At 45.4% G+C, this 23,513-nt stretch overlaps 1 protein-coding gene across 3 annotated transcripts in view; it reads right to left on the bottom strand.

The window, feature by feature from the left end:
• The window catches only part of CPPED1 (calcineurin like phosphoesterase domain containing 1), a 108,691-nt gene extending 85,541 nt beyond the window's left edge, over nt 1-23,150 (bottom strand). The window contains exon 1 of one of the 3 annotated variants that reach the window (XM_081089506.1): nt 22,974-23,150. In XM_081089506.1, the coding sequence (XP_080945632.1) occupies nt 22,974-23,043 (70 nt within the window). In that variant the 5' untranslated portion in view covers nt 23,044-23,150. Of the gene's footprint in view, nt 1-16,887; nt 17,756-22,973 lie in introns of those variants that run through there. The other 2 variants (XM_081089508.1, XM_081089507.1) reach the window with 2 other exon arrangements.
• Between the last annotated feature and the right edge of the window lie 363 nt (nt 23,151-23,513).

Here is a 23,513-nt window from a genome sequence, read left to right as displayed (position 1 = left end):
TCCCTGAAGCACTGTTCTGACAGCTCAAGCCCTGGAGTTTGGATGTGCTGAGGTCCCTTCCTAAAGCACCCTGATACAGTAGAAAAGACACTTAAGGATCGAGTAGCGGGGAGAGGGTTGTTTGTTTTCCTAGTCAACTTAAGTATCAGACTGTCTGGTTAAAGAGTAAATGAAATGCCTGGAAATGGAGGCTAAGGCGGAGAGAAAAGGCAAGGATGACAGTGTGACAGTGAAGCAGGCTGCACCAGGGCTCAGAGGGCGGGGCTGGGCCGACACCTCAGTCAAGGTGTGGCCAAGGAACCACCAGCAGCAGCACCACCTGGAAGTTTGTGGTAAAGGCTGAATCTTAAGCCTACCCCAGAGCTAGAATCTGTATTTTAACAAGTGCCAGGTGATTGAATGCAAATCCGAATGTGAGAAGCACTGGCCTGCAATTAATTAAGGAACTGCTTTAACATGTTCATAAGACACAAGCAAAGTGATGGTTGTTTCCCTAAATTGAAATAATGGCTTGGAGGATTTCCTTGTTGTTGTTAGTAGTAATGTTTTTACGGTTTTGCGTTGTTTTGTATATGTTCCTATTCATTTTTAGGTCCCTGTCTGTGCCCAGCTCAGGTATTTGGTCCTAAACATTTCTTAGTATTATTCATTGCTGTCTAATCATCACCCTTTAAACTGCCTGTACTACTGAGCTAAGTGAGCCCGTTTATGGCAGCCCATCCTGGAAGGCCAAAGGCTTACCTTACAGAAGCCTACCTTTTCCCAATGAAGAACTTGAAATTGTCAGTGACGGAAGGGTTCCCAAAGTTACTTTAACCAACCCTCTCATTAACCAGGGGGGGTTCTGAGGCCCCGCTAGGGATCTTAGTCACGGCTCACGTTCAAGGTCACACAGTTAATAAGCAGCAGCTTTCATAGAATCTCAGTGCAGCCAGGCCAGTCTGAAGAGGAGAGGCCACAAAGAAGAAGGAACCTGCCTGAGCTGCCCGGAAGTTGTCTACCTCCACAAGGACACTTTTGTCTCCAAAAAGTCTCCTTTGAATGGAACGTTTTGGTAAAGAAGAAGACTGGACACAAAGATAATGCTGGCAAGGCCCCGAACAATTCCCTGGTATGCTGCGATGCTCACAGCTCCTGCCAACAGCACAGGGCTTTGCGGAGTACAGGCTGGGGGCCGGCACATTCATCTTCTGTGGGATGCTAACTGGTGATTTCTCCAGAGATTACAAACTCCAAATCTTTGGATAGGATCTGGCTAGCAGATGTGTTCTATTTGGCTCATACAGGGTTTATAAAATTTCAAATTTGTTGCCAAGATTTTTTTAAAAATATGTTTTTGATTTTTTAAAGGGAGATAGAAACATTTGATCGGCTGCCTCCTGCACTCCCCCTACCGGGGGGTCGAGACTGCAAACTGGGCATGTGCTCTGATAGGGAATCGAACCGGGAACCTCTTGGTTCATGGATTAATGCTCAACCACTGAGCAACACTGGCCGGGCTGTTGTCGCCAACATTTTTAATCATGAGTTTCACATACACGCCTGCCCTTGTGATTTCTCATGGAAAATGGCCATATCAGTCCCCAGTGGAGTGTGCCAATGTCTGGCTGGGGCTGAGCAGTGGCTGCCCCTCTAAAGAGGCATGTGCTTTCAAATTCACCACAGTCCACACCTGGCCCAATTCATCACCGAACCCCTGTAGATATCTGTAATGACAAGCCATTTATCTACAGTAACCCTTCCATTTTGCTTAGTGAAATGGAAGAGGAAACCAAGCAAGGTTAAGAGTAAAGAACTTGATGGAGATCAATAAGGGGCAGAACCAGGCCTAGTATGCTCCAGAGCCCCAACTTCAGGGCAGGTGATCACAGAGGGGAAATTACAGAGAACTATCCAGCTAGGAATACTGAAGTCTGTCCAAATGACAAGCCAGAAAAACAAACTCTGAGTTGCCATCATAAATTAGCATAATTTATTGTTACCATTGCCTAGATCAAACAGTTAACATAGCCTAAATCAAAATTTTAAATTAATTTATTTTTCAAAGAAAAAGTTGGTTTTAGAAAGAACTTTGATTCATCCATCGTATAGAGAACAACAAAATTTGGCCACCGACTGATAGAGATTGTCATAGTAACCACTGTTCAAAATTAAGGGATAAAAACCAACAGTGAATTTGGGGTGGCATTACACTATGGATAGGAAAGGCTTCTGAGTATTCTTTAAGCATGATCAAGTGCAAAGCAATTGCATACAGAGAAAAAACTTAAAACACCTTTAAAAATCCACACAATGCCTTATCATTAATCCTTCCTATGAGACTATTTATGTGCCAATATCCTGTCTGAAAGATAATCAAATTATAATCACTCTTTGCATTTGCACTTTTAATATCATGAACTAAATGTTTTCTCAAATTTGTCTCTACCAATATATTTCCTCTCATTTTTATTAAACCTTTTGGGCATATTTGTCAACTGTTAACGAAAGCTGACTTTTTAATATATACCAAGAATTATAAATTTCATTGATCCTTTCGCTATTACCAGTTAATCAAAGACTAACTATAATAAATGTACACCCCAAAGCAAATGAATCACTGCTTTCATCACCCAACTAGGAAAAGGCCTATGGGAGTTAGTCCTGTCATTAATACCTAATACTGTAATAATTTGTGCTCTCATGATGTACTAAACCTGTTACTTTATAGGCAACTTCAAATACGTCAAGGTGAATACAATGATAATTTAATTTTTATAAAGAAAAGCCTCATTTTCTACATCTAGTTTGCCTTTTGGAAGACAGACTTAAAATAATAAGATACTGGTTAGGAAGTTTAATTAGCAGGCAGTCTGGTTAACAAGGTTACTGTTGTTACAATACCACATTATTACACTGTAAGAATATTTCAAAATTCAATGTTTTGGCTCCTGTTAACTTATCTAACTCAAAATAATACATGAATGGGGACTTAAGGGGCCACACTTCTCCAATTGACTAGAAGCCACAGAATTAACAAGAAAGTGGAGTAAAATGCAGTTTTGTGTTTTTCTGGGCATGTTCAAGCTCCCAGTTTGTCCATTCAGCACTTTAAAGTCAACATTCCCACAAGCAAATTTATCCTCTTTCCTTCAAGACTGACTGGCTTCTTCTCCTGATAGCCCAGACTTTGACACCATGGTCCCCAGTCCACCAATCTATAGATGTTAGGGTCATGTGTACCTTTAGCCAACCAGGTAATGCTGTCCACAGCATCTCCCATACTCATCCATCCTCCCCATTTGCAGCGGCACCACCTGTGGCCAGGTGTTAATCACTCCCACCTAGGGCTACCAGGACAGCTCCATGCAGTGGCCCCCACTCTGATCCACCCCAGGCTATCACCACCAGTGCGACTCTTCCTGAAACCTTACCCATATCATCAAACTCCCTTGGTAAAGGGCCACATCCCTCTAATCTTTGGGACAAAAGCCCCAAGTTTGCTTTCGCTTTCTAGTATTATGTCCCTGGCATGTGGGAGCCATTCAGTAAACATTTGGTGAAGGGATAAATTAGGACGGCAATGGATCCTCACTCATTACGGCTATTGGGGCTCAAATGTAGCCCAATAGCCAAAACTTCCCCAGCTGTAAAGATTACTGTTCCCACTAGACCAGTGGCTCTAAACCAGGGATGATTTTGATCCCCAAGGGACATTTGATGTCTGAAGACATTTTTGGATGTCACATTGGGAGGGGGATGGAGCTTCTGGCATTCAATGGATAGAGGGCAGGGGTGGTGCTAAGCATCCCACACTACACAGGGTAGTCCCGCAACAAAGCACAATGCAGCCCAGTGTCAATGCTGAGGTTGAGAAAGCCTGCACAAGACAGCACAGATGCCTCCAAATGGACCCTTATCTGCTCCTCAACACAACCCATGCTTTCCCACCCCTTCCTCCAGGGATGCTCTCCATTCTACCGACTCTTTTCCCCACTGAGGTTCCATCAGTCCTTCCCAGCCCAGCTCAATCACTACCTCGGCCACAAAGCCTGTCTCCCTCCCTTGCAGCTCTGCCTCCTTCCCCATTCATCAGTTTGTTCTGAGCACCCACCATATGGCAGGGGCCACACTAGTCACTAGGCCAGTGATGGCAAACCTATGACACGCGTGTCAGAGGTGACACACGAACTCATTTTTTTGGTTGATTTTTCTTTGTTAAATGGCATTTAAATATATTAAATATCAAAAATATAAGTCTTTGCTTTACTATGGTTGCAAATATCAAAAATTTCTATATGTGACACGGCACCAGAGTTAAGTTAGGGTTTTTCAAAATGCTGACATGCCGAGCTCAAAAGGTTCGCCATCACTGGTCTAGGCATTCAACAGTGAGCAAGGCCACAGGTCCTATTCCTTAAGACCTTACAGAGTAGAGAGGAGATGGACAATGAACAGGTCAACAACTAACACAATCACACCAGTGCTCCATGTGACCACAGAAATAATCAGGTGATCACAGGCAGAGCGGGGGGGAGGGGGGGGGGGGCTCTGGTTGGATGGGGCAGCTAGGAAACAGGGGAGCTGAGATCTGAAGGATGAGAAAGCCAGGCATGGGGGAAGCTCCAGGAAGAGGGCAGCAGGTACCCAGACCCTGAGACCAGGACAAATGGAAACATGAGGTGGGATACATCATACCAGGAGGTGAGGGCTTGGGCAAGGGCTTACCACCTCTGGGCCACTTTGGGCCTCCATCTCCTGAAGCCCTAACTTGGTCCCAGTGTAGCCCAGACTCTGAGGCTTGAGTGCCAGGTTCAAATCCCATTTCCATCCTTTACCAACTAAGTGACATGATGCAGGTCCCTCAACCTCTCTGTGCCTCAGTAATTCTCCTTAGCTATAAAGTGAAGAACTGATGAGTTCATGCATTTAAAGCATTTGGACCTGGCACACAATAAGCAGTCAAGTGGGAGCTTCTGTTTCCATGACTATGACTCATGGGAACTCCTACCCTTGTCTGAGCAGAGAAGAGCTATCAAACCTTACCCATTTCTTTGCTCTCCATAGTACCAAGTGGGGTTTAGAGAATATCTGATGATGGAGCTACATACATAAGTATACAGGATGGGGCAAAAGTAGGTTTACAGTAGTATGTGAAACACAGAATTTATTCTTGCATTATTATTTATTATATTATATTCTATACAAACAACTGTAAACCTACTCTTGCCCCACCCTGTATATACCTTCACACATACATACATACATACATACATACACACACCTACACACACATGCTTTGGCCTTCACATCTTTTCCTTCACATATCGTGGATATTGCTTTGCTTATAAAACAGCAAAGATGGGTAGCCTGCAGGCTTTCTAGCTAAAGAACAAATGCCAACAAAATGCAATTTCTGCAGTTTCTCACAGTAGCAATCTGCACAGTGAATCACTACCTAAATATCTTCAGCAATATCCTTCATCTTCTCTGGGGACTAATCTGATTTGAGTGGTAAACAAAACAAAAAACATAACAAAACAATCCTTCACCACTTTGGGACTCTTTCTGGTTTGACAACCCAAATGTCCCAACTGTAAAACTGCCAGAACTCAATGCAACAGTTAGTAGTGTCTTTTCAATTGTGGTTGCCCGGGCTGGGAGGGAGGTAGGGGGTGACCAGTAAGGGGTGTGGAGTTCCTTCTGGAGTGGTGAAAATGTTCTAATACTGACTGGGTTGCACAACTCTGTGAAAAGAATAAAAGCCATTGAGTGGTTCGCTTTAAAAGGGCAAACTGTATGGTATGTGAAGCTGTTAAAGAAAGCAAATATTATTCAGGACCCCCTCCTCCTTAAAAATAACTGTAACACCAATATCCTTAGAGTCTCCTACTCATAATTCCTAAGTACTAAGTGAATTTACTCAACTACTCTTCTCTTCACCGAAATGCATCCAAAAGGTAGTCTCTCAGATACACAAAAGCTTCTGAGTCATGGCTTGGCTGCCACACTTGCCATTGGGAAAGGAAGGACCTGCCAAAATCTTATCTGCAGCCCTTCAGAGATGTAAGAAAGCAGATGGGCCAGGACAAATTGGCCAGGCGGCTTTCGGCATCACTGGCTTTGGCCAAAGCTGATCTGGACAATGGCTAACCCGGGAAGAAAAGGCATTTCCCGAACCTCTCACTTTTCAGAAGCAGATCTCCACTTGGGGTTTGCCTGACGTGGGTGGATGTTAGCTATGACTTTTTCCCACCATTCCCCACGTTCCCCAAGCTGCCAGCCCAGGTGGTGCATCGGGGAGAATTGGAAGAAGGCACTCTCCCTGGGCAGAGGCAGCCCTGCAGGCACAAGGCTGGGCAAGCAGAGGCCCTGGACTTAAGGGAAGACAATTCTTCCTTGGGTCACATGCAGCTCTGTGGGAGGGCACACCCCTGATTACAAGAATGTCCTCCAGGTGATGTCTTTGAGTAATTCACAAACTGCAGAGCCCCAGGGTGGTTTGCAAGGGTCCTATTGATTGGTTCAATATCCTGGTTTCTGTTTTGTTTTGTCCAAAGAATACATGGTGTTGCAAGCAATGGGTTAGGTGGGTATACACATGTGATCCAGAGGTAGTGTATTCACTCTTTCATACTCATTTGTTTATTCATATAACAAATGGCCGCTGAGTGTCACCTACTGCTAACACTGTCCTAGTCCAGGCTTCCTGCCTCCAGGAATTCATAGTCTAGAGCAGTGGTTCTCAGCCTCCCTAATGCCATGACCCTTTCATACAGTTCCTCATGTTGTGGTGACCCCCAACCATAAAATTATTTTCATTGCTACTTCATAACTGTAACTTTGCTACTGTTATGAATCGTAATGTAAATATCTGACATAAAAACATAATTAAAGCATAGTGATTAATCACAAAAACAATATGTAATTATATATGTGTTTTCTGATGGTCTTAGGCGACCCCTTTGAAAGGGTCGTTCGACCCCCAAAGGGGTCGAGACCCACAGGTTGAGAACCGCTGGTCTAGAGGCAAGAAAAGACATCAAAGTCACTGGAATAAATACACAACTATAAGGAAAAGAACGAGTAATGGTGAATGGCAAGGGACCTCATTTAGAATGGGAGAAGCAGCACAGGTTTCTTTTAAACTGTGACCTGAAGAATGAGAAAGCACAGAGAGAAAAAGAGAGGGTCAGAGAAAAGCCATGTAAAGGGGTGATGGACCCAATTTTTGTTTCAAAGAGATGACTCTGAATGCTGCACGGGGAATGGATTGGAGGGGAAAGTGTGGACACCAACGGCTGACCGAACTGTCCAGGTGAGAGATGGGGACGTGGGAGCTGAGAAGAAGGCGGACAAAACCCAGGGGAGCTCTGGAGGTTGAACAGACAGGACTGTGGAGGGCTGGGACATGGGGAGGAGGAGAGAGGCTGAGGTCAGGAATGCTCCAAGGCTCCTGGTGGAACAGGCGAGCTGGGGGACACTGGGAAGGTGCAGGTTGAGGAGGAGAAGGAACATGAAGAGCTCTGTTCTGTTCCAGTGTGCTCTGGTGGCAAAGCCAAAGGCTGGGAGCCAGAAGAGCTGCTGCATTCTCTTCCTGGTCCTCCCACTTATCAGTCTGAAACCTGAGATCAGCAAAGAGGCACGGTGCCCTCATGCAGATGAAGTCAACACATACATCAGCACGACTGTACCTTAACACAGACCTAGCCACCACTCTGCCTTCATTTTACAGATGAGGACCTGTGGCATTAGCACTGTTTCTTTTTCTTTCAAACAAGGCTACCTGGGGGGTTCTGGCATTCGTTCACTCAACAAATATTTCCCAAGTGTCTGACTGCTCATCAGACTTGGTTCTGAGAGTGGCCGGCAGTTCTGGGGCTCCTGGAGTCTCCAGCTGCCTGGCACCAGGTTATTGCACCTTCCTCATCGGAGGGTTTGGCAAAGTTAAAAATCATATATTGCACAAATAAAACGTTGCCACTTAGCCCTCTCGGTGAAGAAGATGCTCTCTGAGCCACCGTCACTAGACTGATGTGAAGGGTTTACCAACACTCCCCATGCCCTCTATAAAGGCACGGACAGTCCCTAGGGCATGCTGAGCCCTCCCATGCTCTATGCCCCTCTGCCCCTGCCCCTGGAGGAGTTTGCTCAGTGTCCATCAGGAGTTGTCCCCAAATCTGTTTATGCCAGTTCTTTAATTATACATGTAAACCAGAGAAATAGGAACGTGAAAAGGGTTGTGTCTAATAAAACCAAGACGGGTCCTTTGGGAAGACTTAATAAAGGCAAGCTGGGGAAAATAAAATACCATTGAATTAGGTGTTAGGCAGACAAGTATAAAAGGTTTGAAGAAAAAGAAAGTATAAACCTAGAAGCATTCTTCACTCAGCGTGCTCTCCGAGTGGTTTTTAACCGACTACTCCACTGGAAAGAACCCAAACGGGAAAAGATTCCTGTGGGTGTTTATGCCAGAAAGGCTACATGGCAGCCCCATCTACAAACCCACACTCCAAGGCACATCCTTGGCTCCACCTCAAAGATCGGTAAATGAATGTACATTTATAGTTTACATTAAAATGAAATGTTAAAAGAACATGTGGGATTTTTACGATTGCCCTCTTGAACTAAGTTTTTCTACTCATTGGCTAAATACCAGACGTCTATTGTAGTTTTAAAAAACTACCTTACATAAAAGTTAACTCACTATGGACCTAGGCCTAAATGTAAGAGCGTAAACTACAATACTCTTAAGAAAACACAGGAGCATGATTTGGAGTTAGGCAAAAATTTCTTACATGTGACATCAACAGCACAAGTGATATAAGGAAAAGATGATAATATGAACTTCAGCAGAATTAAAAACTTTGGTGCTGCAAATGTTATTGTGAGAAATGGCTCACCTGTCCAAATTTCAGAAGACGGACTAGGAAACAGAAGCATGGTGAAAGGGGAGGGAGGATAGGATCCTCCATTGTATAGGATCACACGTGGGGCAAGGAACATAGCCTATTTATTTAGACCCTGCTCTAGTTCCTCATGGGCTGAGTACTATTTGGTCACTATTTCCTAATAGGTTGCCTAGGTCTTACTGTCTCCCATTGGGTTATTTTAAAAAATGGGCTGGGGCCTTTTCTAGTCTCCACCCCCCTTTGTCTAGGGCAGTGGTCGGCAAACTGGGGCTCGGCAAACCGCGGCTCTTTGGCCCCTTGAGTCTGGCTCTTCCACAAAATACTGACTTCTGCACATGGGCCACGAAGTTTCAATCGCACTGTATGTGCACGCCCGCACGTGGTATTTTGTGGAAGAGCCACACTCAAGGGGCCAAAGAGCCACATGTGGCTCGCGAGCCGCGGTTTGCCGACCACGGGTCTAGGGGAATATTCCTAGGATATGTACTATCAGCCACATGTACAGCTCTCATCCTCTCTCCCCACCCACACATCCGGTCTGCTCTGAGGAAATTCCATAGCCGCCGGCCACAGGCTGTTTCTTTTCTATGAAGATACATCAGGCATGTTTCTTACAAAGTCCCCTCTCTTTTCTTACACTGATTCTATCTTCATTAGTGTCCTAAGACCTGTCGGCTTTCTCCGAGGAGGGAAAAGGAGACTCTACACAGGTTCCTTCACTGCTGGCTTCAGGGCAGACGGGGTGGTAAGAAGCACATCGCAGGGCTGGCCCTTCGTCCTTGCTCTGCTCATGTCTGTCTAACTGCCTAACACATCCCCTCAAGGATCTTTGCTCTGCATTCTTTCAGGGAAAGGGGGTGTCGGCAAAAAATGCTGCTTCCATACTGTCAGGTCTGATCAAATAAGTGAATCGATACCCGCTCCCCTGGGAACTGACCTTTAGGCCCCTTCACAACAGGCATTCCACTTGCTAAGACCATTACCTCTCCCCTCCGGACTTTCCCAGAATCCGGACCTGCACAGAGAATTCTCCGCCCAGAAAAGGCTCGCCTGGAGTCCTTTAAAAAATGTATAATCCCTTATGTGAGAATAAACAAGCCATCTTTTCTGTCAAAGAACAGTTTAGACAGCCGCCATTTGGGGCTGCATGACTTGGCAGCCACCACTTGGCTGCATGGCTGGCAGCTCCCCTGGGGGCCGCCATCTTGAAACAGCAAAGGCCAACCCCTCCCTTTGAATCAGCCAATCGGGAGAGACTGTGCGCCTGAGCTCCAATCAAGAGCAAGGGACAGGTCACATGCGTCAGGGTTATAAATCCTGAGCAGACCGCCTGTTCGCGTGCTGCTTCCAGACCATGTGTGCACCCTCCTACTTAGAAGTAAAGATGTTGGCCTTGCTGCCTGGCTCCCGACTATTTTTTGTTCTACCAGGACCCCTGACCTGGGGGCTCGCCTTATTTCTAACACTTACCAACTTGGCCTCTTGATCCCTCCTTCGGTGACCCTAGCATTGCTTAGACCACATTCCACTTGCCAAGACCATTATCTCTCCCCTCCGGAGTTTCCCAGAATCAGGACCTGCACAGAGAATTCTCCGCCCAGAAAAAGCCCAAAATGGCCTCATGCGTTCCTCCTTCCGGAACCTAACACTGAGGAGGGGCGAAGGTTTCTCTCAGAGTCAAGAGATCCTTGCTCTCTGTCAGAGGGGCGATGAGACCTAGGCATGGAAGGAGGTGGGCTTGTAACCTGGCAGAGACAAACTGTGTTATAATATTTAGTATTATTGAACAAAATTAGAACAGCAAGAATCACAACAAATGGTCTGGTAGACGGAAAAAACATTTCAGTTCTAATAATTCCCTACTGAAATACAATTTTTCTTTATTGGCAAAGGTTCGTATGTACCTTTAGTATAAACTTTCCTTCATAAAGAGAAAACAAATCCGTGAGGCATTACAGGCCTATTGGAATGACCTAAAGCGAACTCTAGGTCAAAAAAAAATTCTTAAAATTCAAACCCTAGGAAGGCTGTCAAACCCATCCTACCAAAAGATCGTCTATTATTCGAAGTGACAAGAGGGTATTAAACACAAACATAGGCTAGTAAATCTTCAGTTCCCACCATTAAAATCACCTTTTTTTAAAGTAATTAAGTACCTGGTTAAAATATCACAATATATAATTATTCCATTAATTTCTAAAACTTTTGCTTCCTAGGCAAATACAGAAAAAATCTTTTTACTTTTTACAGAAAACTTTTTCCCTGGAAAAGGCCTAAACATGCCGGGAGCCGGTCCATCCTTGCTGTTTCAAAGGACCTGGCATATATGGCATACTGTTCTTAAAATGTTTGCTCACCTTCTTGGCACTATGTGTTTTAACCAAGGTCTCCTCTCTGAGAAAGATTGTTTCCCCAGGTAGGGATTTTCCCCTGAAGTTAGGGGGGGAATAAAACCCCTCAACTAAGTGCCAGGGGGGTAATTAATCACTTTAACTACGAACAATCATGCTTAAGCTACATAATCTTTACTCCCTGGATTGGAGATAAGAAACGCCCTAACCTTTGGAATAGAGATTGACAGGATTGGAATCAACTGGTATAAATACAGATGTAAGAAGACAGAACTTAGGAGACAGAGAGACAGAACCTAGGCACAGAACCTACACAGAACGTTCTCTAGAGACAGAAGAACTTCGCTGGAGAGAACATGGCAAAAGATCCTGGACAGAAACTGGCCTCAGAACCTAGAGACAGAACCTAGCGAGAGAACATGGCAAAAGATCCTGGACTGAACCTGACTACAGAAATTGGCAAGAGAACCTGACTAGAACCTGGTGACTGAACCTGGCTGGAGAACCTGGACAGAACCTGGCTGGAGAACCTAGCGAGGGAACATGGCTACTGAACCTGGCTGGAGAACCTGGACAGAACCTGGCTGGAGATCCTAAGCAGAACTTCACTGGAGATCCTGACCAGAACTTGGCTAGAGATCCTGGCTAGGCTGCTGATCAACTGAACTCCGTCCCCATGTCATTCCTTCTTCGCCGACTTCGTCCACACCTTTGGGGACCCCTGGACCCGCTGGGGTTGGACCCCGGCATAAACACATTCTGTATTAGCCTACTTTAGATTCACCTACCTATAATTTCCTCTTAAGATTTCTCTTCACAATCCTTCTAATAATGTTCACAAATCTTTTATTCATTTAGCTTTAGAACAACTTAATTTCCTAATTATTTCAATAATGCATCTCTATACTTCATGCCTTCTATTACCAAAACCATATAATTTCTTTCCAATTAGCTAGAATTTTTAACTCTTAGACCTTAAATTTTAGGTGGTAAGTTAAGTACTTAGCATTTCTCAGATTAATAATACATTCACATTTTTAAGGATATTTTTCAAATAAAATTCAAGACATATCCAAATAGATTCAAATCTATCCTCTAGATTCTCCATACAAAGCAAACTGATTGTTTTGTTACAGAATTCACCAGGTGACTGAAAAATACACAGGAATACTTGGAGATCCAGGATAAACCCATTTATTTTCAGACTAGTGACCCGGTGCACAAAATTCGTGCACATTAGAAGGGAATTAGAGGAAATATTTTAATATTGCTATTTGCCATTTCACTGTAATAGAAGTGTCAGAGATGAAAGAAAATTAGTAAAATGTATATGAAAATCTTCCTCCTGTCAGAGTCTAGGGCACACCACGGGAACCAGAGTCAAGTCCCTGCCCACCCACGTGCACCTCAAAATCGCACGAGACCCAGACCCGGCCGGCCCCACTCCCATTGGGCTAGATCCAGACCCAGCCAGCCCCACCCCCATCAAGCCCCGCTGAGTGGGAGGCATGGCCTGAGGTCCCCCGGCCTGGGCTGGGGAGCGTGCCTTAAGGTCCCCTGGCCTGGGCCGGGGGTGCGGCCTGAGGTACCCCGTCAAGCCCTGCAGGCGGGGAGCATGGCCTGAGGTCCCCCAACCCAGAACTGGGGCGGGGGTGCGCAGCCTCAGGTCCCACAGCCCGGAGCCAAGGCATGGGGCATGGCCTCAGGTCCCCTGGCCCGGTGCCAGGGACAGGGGCACGGCCTAAGGTCCCCTTCCCTGGCCCAGTGCCACACAGCCTCAGGTCCCTGCTGATTGCTCGTTAAGGCTCGTTACAGGAACTCGGCCTCTGCTGTGAGCACAGCCATCTTGTGTTATGGAATCCCTGTCTCCGCTGGCACAGCCATCTTGTTATGGCATGATGGTCAATTTGCATATTACCCTTTTATTAGATAGGATGTTTCACATAGATTCAGGGGGTCAGGTCTCCAAATCCTGAGTAAGCCAATATGGAGGAAGCTTTCTCTTTATACCATTTGGTTTCTTTGTTTTCTAGCTGTTTCCTAACTACCAGACTTTTGTGGTGGGCTTCCACAGCCCCTCCTGAGAAAATTTTACTAATTTTCTTTCATCTCTGACACTTCTAGTATAGAGAAATGGCAAATAGCAATATTAAAATATTTCCTCTAATTAATTCCCTTTTAATGTGCACGAATTTTGTGCACTGGGTCACTAGTCTAAAAATAAATGGGTTTATCCTGGACCTCCAAGTATTCCTGTGTATTTTTCAGTCGCCTGGTGAATTCTGTTCTGGGTGGTGTCAGTGACCTCCCCTGTAGCTAAGCTGTTACATTCTTTTGTTTATGGCCCTTTTGTAAATTGGGAGTAATTAGGAAAACAGGTCTTGCTAGACCAGATTGTGGAGAAAGGGGCAGTGACTTAATTATAGGCTATAAAGAAAGTACATTAGGTTACTGGCACAGATTCAGATTGCTACCCTCCACCCCCACCCCCCCCCCCACCCCCCGGCAAATGTCTTATTTTCCCCATCAGTTTCAGTAGCCTGTTATTTCAAAATACCTAGGTATTTAAAATATATGTATTTTTTTACTATTTAACCCAGCAAACTCCAAAGTTTTAAGTTACCAAAAACTTTGGAAAACTCTGAAAAAGCTTTATCATATAACCTTACTTTTGTTATATTTATAACAACTTTGAAATTTTAAAACCAATTATTATTATCCAAGGCATTTTCTTGGCAAATTTTGTAATAGGGATAATTCACCAGCCTTCAGTGGCTTTAATGTGAAAGTACTATTTTATTTTATTTTCCTTTATAAAAACAGGAATGCCCCCCTTCACTGCTAGAGGGTACTTCTACAGATCTGTTCCTCCCAGTGTTATAGGCAAAAACAGAACACTGGGGATTAGTTATGGTTATGGGAAATATTAATCATGCTCTGCTAACCATGATTGCCCTTTCTGGTCAGAGAAAGGACATATCAACCTGGCTGGGAGTCCTATGCCCCCAAGACCTGGGAGTCAGCCTTGGAATGTGGTCCATTCTCATTCAAACACTGCCCATTATCATGGAAGCATTAACTCTATTGCCCAAACAATGCAATCCCAACCCAGCCTGTATAGCTTACTTCCCCAAGCTTGTAATCCCTACTTCCCCATGTAATCTTTGTCCCTATATTCATAAACCAGGGAAGAGCAAACTAAAGTCCCCAAAAGATAGAAAGCTAAAATTACATTACAGACACACTGACAGAAATCTCACTAGCTAAGAGTTTCTGGTGGCTGACGCCCTGAGAGGGAGAGCAGAAGAGACCCCAAGATTAAGAATTCTTGGCAGCGTGAGGCAAATCAAAACGACAATGCGTTATCATCTCACACCTGTCAGAATGGCTATCATCAACAAATCAACAAACAACAAGTGTTGGAGAGGATGTGGAGAAAAAGGAACCCTTCTGCACTGCTGGTGGGAATGCAGACTGGTGCAGCCACTGTGGAGAACAGTATGGAGCTACCTCAGAAGACTAAAAATGGAACTCCCATTTGACCCAGTGATCCCACTACTAGGAATATATCCCAAGAAACCAGAAACGCCAATCAGAAAGGATATATGCACCCCTATGTTCATAGCAGCACAATTCACCATAGCTAAGATTTGGAAACAGCCTAAGTGCCCATCAGCAGATGAGTGGATTAGAAAACTGTGGTACATCTACACCATGGAATACTATGCTGCAGTAAAAAAAAGGGAACTCTTGCCTTTTGCAATAGCATGGATGGAACTGGAGAGCATTATGCTAAGTGAAATAAGCCAGTCAGAGAAAGATAAATACCACATGATCTCACTCATTTGTGGATTATAGAGAACAACATAGACTGATGAAAAGGGACAGACCAAAAGACTGAGAAACAGCGATCAGGCTATCAATCCCCAGAAGGAAAGTAGGGGAGGGCGGGGGTAAGGGGAAGAGATCAACCGAAGGACTTGTATACATGTATATAAGCCAAACCAATGGACATGGACAACAGGGGGATGGGAGCATGAGTGTGTGTGTGGGGGGGAGGTTGGGGGTTAATGGGGGGATGAGGACACATTTGTAATACCTTAACTAATAATAATAATAATAATAATAATAATAATAATAATAATAAAAATAAAAAGAATTCTTGGCAGCTGCTAATATATTCCTGCCATCTCTGTCACAAAGATAATCCAAAGAATGGCAGGAGATACATTTGCAAATCATATACTTGATAAGGATCTTATATCCAGAATATATAAAGAGCTCTTACAATTCAATAATAAAAACACAAATAACCTTACTAAAAACTGGGCAAAGGATCTGAACAGACAGTTCTGCACATGAAAAGATGTTCAAATCATTAGCCAATAGGAAAATGCAAATCAAAATCACAATGAGATTCCACTTGTCACACCCATTTGGCTGATTATAATAAAAAAGGCAGACATTAATATGTTAGAATTTTTTAAACCACAGTAGTTTAATTTCTTTAAATATATTTTTTTATTGATTTCAGAGAGGAAAGGACAGGTAAATCAATGATAAGAGAAAATCATTGATCGTCTGCCTCCTGCACACCCCCCACCGGGGACGGAGCCTGAAACGTGGTCATGTGCCCTTGACTGGAATCAAACCTGGGACCCTTCAGTCCGCAGGCCAATGCTCTATCCACTGAGCCAAACCAGCTCGGGCAAAAACCACAGTATTTTCAACCCCATTCAGACTTGTATAAACAGGTCTATTTTGAGAAAAGTTCTTAGGTGAAACAGGAAAGAGATGAAGTTTGTTTTTAACTCTATTTATTCTTTGCGTGTAAGAGTGTTTCCGAGGGGACCAAGAAATATTCAGGATTAAATATGATTCGGTTCCTCCAAATCAGCTGCTGAGGTTGCAAATGTCCAGGAAAGTAACTAACCTTTTAAAGAAAACTCTGTTCTCTAAATGGGAGGAAATATTCTGGCAGTAAAGTGAAGTGGGAAACCAGGGTAGGACTGGAAAACAATTAAATATAGGCAATTTTTAAAACATATTTTATCTTGATATTTCTCTGAGAATTTCTTCAAAACAGATGTCATAAACTTTTCAGAAAGACAGTGATCTGCTAGGAGAAAGTGGTCTTAATGAGGATGTGTGTCAAGGAAATATAATTACCAATTTGCCTGATTAAAATGAGTATCTGAACATGCCTGAGGAATGTGAGCCTTCTTGGGTGTGACATGTACCATTTGCTTTTTGTAAACATCTGTTGGCAGAGCCTAGCAGATGATGTTAACAGGGAACGGATGACTAAAGCCAAGCTTCACCTGTAATACTGTGGGAAGAAATGCCTGGGAATATTGTTATTCATGTAAATCACGGTGGGGGGGGGGGGGGGAGGAGCAGGGGGTAGTCTTAAAATACTTGCTAGAGGCTGAATATCTGTGTCCCCCTCCCCCGAATTCTTAGGTTGAAACCTAACCCGCAATGTGATGGTATCTGGAAGTGGGGGCCTTTGGGAGGAGATCAGGTCTTGAGGGCTTGGTAATGAATGGGTCAGTGCCCTTACAAAAGATACCCCCAGAGAGTTCCCTCACCCCTTGGGACACAGCGAGAAGACAGCCCTCTAAGAACCAGAAGAGGGTTCTCACCAGACACTGAATCTGCAGGAGCCTTGATCTCGGACTTCCAGCATCCAGAACGGTGAGCTATAATTTCTGCTGTTTATAAACCACTCAGTCCATAGTATTTTGTTACAGCAGCTCAAACAGACGAAGACAGTGCTCTTTCATTTACTTGCCAGACTTCACTTGAGAAACCAACTGTTTAACTGCTAATTCTAGAAGGGGCTTCTAGTAGTGCGTGAGAGATATGATGTTAGGGATATGATGTTAGGTACTGTTGCTTGAGTTAACTGAACATCTTTGATGGGAAAAGCCAGTTCCTTCCCTTTCTCTTCCAGGCCTGCCCTTGGGGCAACTCTACCAGCTCAAGGTTCTACCTTCTAGCACAAAGCATGTCAAACTTGCAGCCCATGGGGCCGCATGCGACCCACAACGAGTATTTTTATGGCCCAGCCTATATAATGGTATGTAAGAAACGTTTTAATAAAAATTTCGTGACTTAATTTTTACAATATCCTGTTATACATAATTATTAATAATGAACTACAACATTCGCGAATGACTGATTACTTTAATCATGTTGCATTCATTTCCCTTACATGTCTTACGCACAGGTGCACCATTTCTCTCCACTAAAACTAGCAGCGAATATTTTAGCAGCCGATAGCCACGTCATTAGTCTTGGACTGACTTGTTGGGTGTGCACAACAGGAAATATTTCGCTTTCAGAGAACAAGAAAAATAGGTTTATTTGCGCTACGGTTATTAATTTGTGCAGTTTTTCAGTGTTTGGTAAGTTAATGCTCAAGAAAAAGTATTAATTTTTATTAAAATGTTCTATTATTTTATGTTAACGATGCTCATTTATTTCAGCCCTTTGTACTCAGCATGTCTCTATCGAAATAAACCTCCGTTTCTATGAAAATTGAAGTTGTTTTTTTTTGCAGCCCACATAAACTTATACCTTGTTTATTTGGCCGTGTTAGTCTTTGAGTTTGACACGCTTGTTCTAGCAGATCCTGGACTGATAATGAACCTTAAAGACATCTTTCAAAGTTACCAGATATGCTAACAGGGAAATAGAACCCAGGGAAAGTCAGCGACAGAGGCAGCTTAGGGGTGAATTAGGGATTCAGCACCCAGTGAAGTAAACCAACAAGTCTAGGGATTCTAAACCTAAGCCTTCAAGGACGAGCCTCAAGTCCTGTCCTGTATGATCCATGCAGGGCATGCCCACCGGGACTGCTCAGCCCACAGGGAGACCAAGGGCAAGCCCCACTTGTAGAGAAGTCCAGGTCATGTTCCCTCTTCTGTCTCATCAACTATCTTCTAAGTCTCTCTGTCGGCCCCATTCTTTTCCAGACCAACGACTCTCTTGTTCTCTGGTCTTACTGGCAACCCTGTGGCAGCTCCAAAAGGCTACGGAGACTCCACACCTCAGCACTCCCATCATCTCATTGGAAGCCCCACCACCACGACCACATGCACCTCCAGCTGCTGAAAATAAACAGTGTGGGGTGCTACGGAAATGATGCTCCTAGACAAGTACTTGAGCTCCAGCTTCCAACCAGATTACACCCAAGTTCCTCGTAAGTAGAAATGCTTTTGTTGCCTTTGCTGCAGCCAGACCATTCTTTTCCAAATGGATATCCGATTATGTGCCCCTGTTTTTTCACACGTACCGCTTAAATCCCTTTGATGCTATTAGGCAAAAACAAATCCAACTACCCCCCACCTCACTCTCCAGAGCCCTCCCATACCACACTGCTCCACACTCGACGGCTTTCTTCCCCTATCCTTCCCTTTCCCGTCCCACCCTGCCAGGCTTTCAAACTTGCTCTGCCCATGGTCACAATGGTCTTCCCTCCCTTCAAGGCCCAGTTAACTCCTAATCGCCCTTCAGCAATCAGATGATACACCCCTTCCTCAAGGAAGCCCTCCCTAAAGGTCCTTACTAATGCTCCCGTGAGGGGCTCTCATGGCACCCATCCCTCACTTCTCTGACATTTGCCACAACCGGAATTTCCACTGGTTTGTGTGAGGGGCAGGTTAATGTCAGGCTTTCCAAGCAGCTGTGTGCCCGAAGAGTCACATCTGTTTTTCACTCCCTTCACTCTGGCCTCCAGCACCATGGCTGGGGCAGGGCAAGTGCTCAGTACATTGGATAAGAGGACAAATGAATGAACTGATAGGTGGACAGACAGACAAAATGAAGAGATGGGCATATGGTGGATAGGCCAATATGAACAGTGGATGGATGGCCTGGTAGATAGCTGGATGGACAGAAGGATGGAGATATGGTTGAAAAGTACATCTGATCCCAGAGTCAACCCCTCTTTCAAGCCGTAGATCCCATCTCCACAGCTCTGTCTCTCCCACCGTTATTCTGTCTTTTGCATTTTCAACCCTCGATCCATCTCATACCACTTATGTGACCTTGGGCAAGTTGCCTAATCTGTTGAGCTTGATTTTTTTTTTCCATTGTAAAAAGAGGATAATCCTAATAGTTACCTCAACAGGACTGTTTTGTAGATTACATGACATAATCTACATACAACCCAGAGTACAGTGCCTGGCTGCCAGAAACACCTGATGACTGTTAGATGCTCCTACTGTTCTTATCATTATTACTATTTCAAACCCTTCGGCCTTCCTTCAGCACTGCTCCTCCCTTAAGCTGCTACTGACCTATGTCGACCTTGCATCACTCCAAACAGAATCCTACCCTTGCGGACTTCGCATCCTCACTCTCTGCCATTCCCCAGACGCTGTGTACAGGTGTCCCCCTACAACTCTACTGAAATTGTCCTCCTCGAGGTGACAATCACACCTGCCATCCTCTGCTCAGCTAACAATCTGCAACATGCCATCCTGTGTCCCATCCTGCCTTAAGCCCTCCTCCCCAACTTTAGTGCCAAGGTCCGCTCCTGGTTTCCTCTTCCAAAATTCCTGGTTGTTTTCTGCTCCGAGTCCTTTTCTTCTTCCTGCCCCCTAAGCACTGGCATATCCTTAGACTACACACACAGAGACAAATACTGTCCACTACTCCACACTTCCCCTTAGCAATGCCACTGACTCCTACAGCAATACTGTCTGCTCTCTGTGAGTGGAACCCACACCTTCATCCTCAGCTGTGTATATGCCCCACAAGTTGCATCATATTTCCTGATGGCATCTCAAAGCCATTACTTCCCAAACCAATCCCATCAAACCTGAACCTACTCCTTATTCTGTGATTTTAGTTAACAGACCCAACATCAGCCAGGACCAATGCTTAACATCCCAACTCCTCCCACTGCAGTGGCCCACAAGTCCACCAGTTGAGAAGAATTATGTTTTGTGCCATAGCTCTGTGCCTAGACTGTGAGCCCCTGAGGGCATGTAGCTTGCCTTCCTCCCCCCTCACCCCCTTCTTTCTCTATTCTCCACAAGATACTAAAGAATGCAATAGGAACCTAATAAACACACCTTGAACTGAAAAGAGATACTGAAAAGAGTAACAAGGAACTCTCTCATTCTCTGCTGGTCGATATACATATAAATTGGTGCCAGGGCTTTGGAAGGCAATTTATGGTAAAGCTGGGGGTGATTATACCTCATAACCCAGAATTTCGCTCCTGAATATATGCCTTGGAGAAATTTCCCCACGCATCCACTAGAAGACTTATACAAAAATGTTCCTAACTGGGGGGTGGGAACCACCGGAGAGAGGTCAATGCGGGGAAAAAGGAGACATATGTAAGACTTTAAACAATAAAAAATTTTAAAAAAAAGTTCCTAACAACACTGTTACCAAGAGTGAAAAATATAAACCCCTCAATGCCCATTATATCAGAAAATAGCTGGCATACTAAAAATTAGGATAATTAAAGGAGGGGTTAAAAATAGATTATTTGGGATGAGCTGAGTGTAGAAAAATTACAAAAGACAGTTTGGTAGCCCAAAGATAGAAAAGCAGAGCTGCTGCCTCCCCTACATCTGAAAGGGGAAAGGGAGCGAGTAGTTACCCAAACCTGACCCAGAGGAAAGGCTATCTTGAAAGCAGTGAACTTGGGGTAAGGAATATAACTAGCTCAAAGCAAGTCCACAGGGAGTAAAATGGGGGAATGAACACCCTTCCTCTGCTTCCTGGTGGGGACTCCCCATTGGCTGACCCCACGGGAAAGCCAGAGGACGAGGAGTCCATTGACGCCCAGAGAGGCCAACATCCTGGAGCACAGTGGAGATTCGGAGGGACAGAGATACTCAGCATATCCAGCAACAGAATGCATAGAGTATATATTTATACAATGGAATATTGCCCAGCAGGAAAATTAGTGAACTACCGCTACTTATATCAATATAGATAAATCTCAAAAATCTCATGATGGGCAAAAAAAAAGGCATACTAAAATATTTAGAGAATGGGCACTACAGCAGGTTGCATTTCCCAAAATCCACCACAGCTATATTCCTGGCCCCCATGTGCTCTTCCAAAATCTTGCCACTCCCCACCAGGAGCTGCAAAGAAAGAAAAGAACAAGGTTTTAGGACAGAATTACAGGAGAAAACTACTTTAGACAGAGTAGCCAGGGAAAATCTGTCTACGAAGTAACTTAACTTTAAATAAGATGTGAAGATTGAGAAAGAGCCAGGCCCCCCGCCAGGCTATTAGCCATGGTAGCAGGGATGAGCAAGCGCCAAGGTCCTGAGGAGAAAGAGATACTGCAACTGGCCCTTTTAAAAATGCAATTCAAGAAAGACAGTGTAAAAAAAAAAAAGAAAGAAAAAGAAACCCAGTGTGGCCCTGGCCGGCGTGACTCAGTTGGTGGTTGTCCCCGTGCAGCGAAAGGCTGCCAATTCGATTCCTGGTCAGGGCATATGCCGGTGTTGTGGCTCAGTCCCCAGTGGAGTGTGTGTGATGTTCTGCTCTCACATCGATGCTTCTCTCACTCTCTCTCCCTCTGCCTTCCTCTCTCTCTAAAAAATCAATAAAAAATCTTAAAAGAAACCCAATTTGGCAGAAAAGAAAACTAGGCACGGGAAAGAATGGAGCATGAAGGAAGAAAGGTGAGCACAAGCCAGATGCAGCAGGGCACCTGTGGCTTCCCTTTGGGTTACAAAACTGGTGAGTGCAAGAGAGGGAATCTGACTCCAGGCAGCAAAATGCCACAGAGAGAACCAGGGAACCAGGGGCAGACGTCCCTCTAGAGCAGCGGTTCTCAACCTTGGCTGCACAGTAGAATCACCTGGGAATCTTGTTAAAATCCTGATTTCTGGGACTCATCATTAGTAACAGAGAAACAGAATTTCCGATGGACGAGGCCCAGAAATCAGGATTTTAACAAGATTCCCAGGTGATTCTACTGTGCAGCCAAGGTTGAGAACCGCTGCTCTAGACGTTCAGCTCTGGGGCCAACATTCACTTTAGCACCTCGTCTGTCAGACACCGGGTTTCAAACAGTTTCCATCTGTTAAAAGAATAACCTGGTTAATCTGTTACCTATCAGAATCCTAACAAACCCATTTTTACAGCGAGGCAGATTGCCTACATTCAAAGTCCAAGCATTTAACTGACTCTACCACGACTCTCGACTGCCTGGCCTCGCCACTGTTCTGACGGGCACTGGGGACATTTGGGTGGATGAGTCATATTATAGTAAATAACCGTGATTGCGGCGTATAAAATACACCATGGGGAACGGCCACAATAAAAATAACGACATCTAACGTGCACCAGACGCTTATCGAGTGCCACACAGAACTTTGTTATTATTCCCGTTTTACAGATGGGGAAACTGAGGCCAAAACTTGCCGAGGAACGTGTCCTAGGCAAGGCGAGGACATCAAACCCAACTGTAGAGCCCACGCTACTGTGAACTGCTTTGCCGCCTTACTCTTCTCGCAGGGAAGTTAGGTCGCGGCCAGCGAGTCTCCAGGACCCGACGCCCCCAGCGGGCACGCGCGTCTCCATAGCGCCCGAGGAAGCCTTTCCGCCCCGACTGTGCGGACCTTATTTTGGTCCCGACCCCGACTGCGGCCCCGATGGGGTCCGGCTGGAGGTGCGCGCAACCACACCAAAGGTTCCCCCGGCGGAAGGTTCCGCAGCCCGAAGCCATCCCCTCCCCGAGTACCTTCGGGAAACGCGTCCAGGGTCCTGCCCCGAGCTCTGAGGAAAACACCCCCCGCCTCCGCTGCGGACATGGCGAGAGAGTTCCTGGTCCCACCAGAGTGCACTGCGTGGGAGGGAGCGGCGCGACTTCTCACCCCCCAACTGCCGGCTGGGCCAGGCCCGCTGGGGGCGGAGCCTTCTACTCGGGGCGGGGCGGGGCGGGGCGGGGCGGCGGGCGGCTCGCGGGCCTGGACAGCTCGGGGCGCCGCTAGTGCTGCCTGGGCGGGCAGACGCTTGAGCGGCCCCTCTGGGATCGACTGGGGCGCCTGACGAGCGGAGGCCCCCAGGCTGGGGCCCAAGTGCGGAGAGGGGTGTGTTTGGGCTCAGGCTGGGAGCCTGCAGGTAGGGTTGTCAGGTTTCACGAATAAAAATACGGAATGCCCAGAGAGGCGGCGAAAAGCTTGTCCCATGCACCATTTGGCAGACAGCCCTCTAAGCAGCTGGAATCCATAACAATCAAGCAGCAGGCGTCTTCGGCTTCCCTGTCATCATCGCCGTCCCG

The sequence above is a fragment of the Myotis nattereri genome, assembly GCF_964212035.1.
Source record: "Myotis nattereri genome assembly, chromosome: 4".
NCBI classification, from domain to species: domain Eukaryota; kingdom Metazoa; phylum Chordata; class Mammalia; order Chiroptera; family Vespertilionidae; genus Myotis; species Myotis nattereri.
The sequence above is the reverse complement of the archived record's forward strand: the minus strand, read 5'-3'. Positions and strand labels throughout refer to the sequence as shown.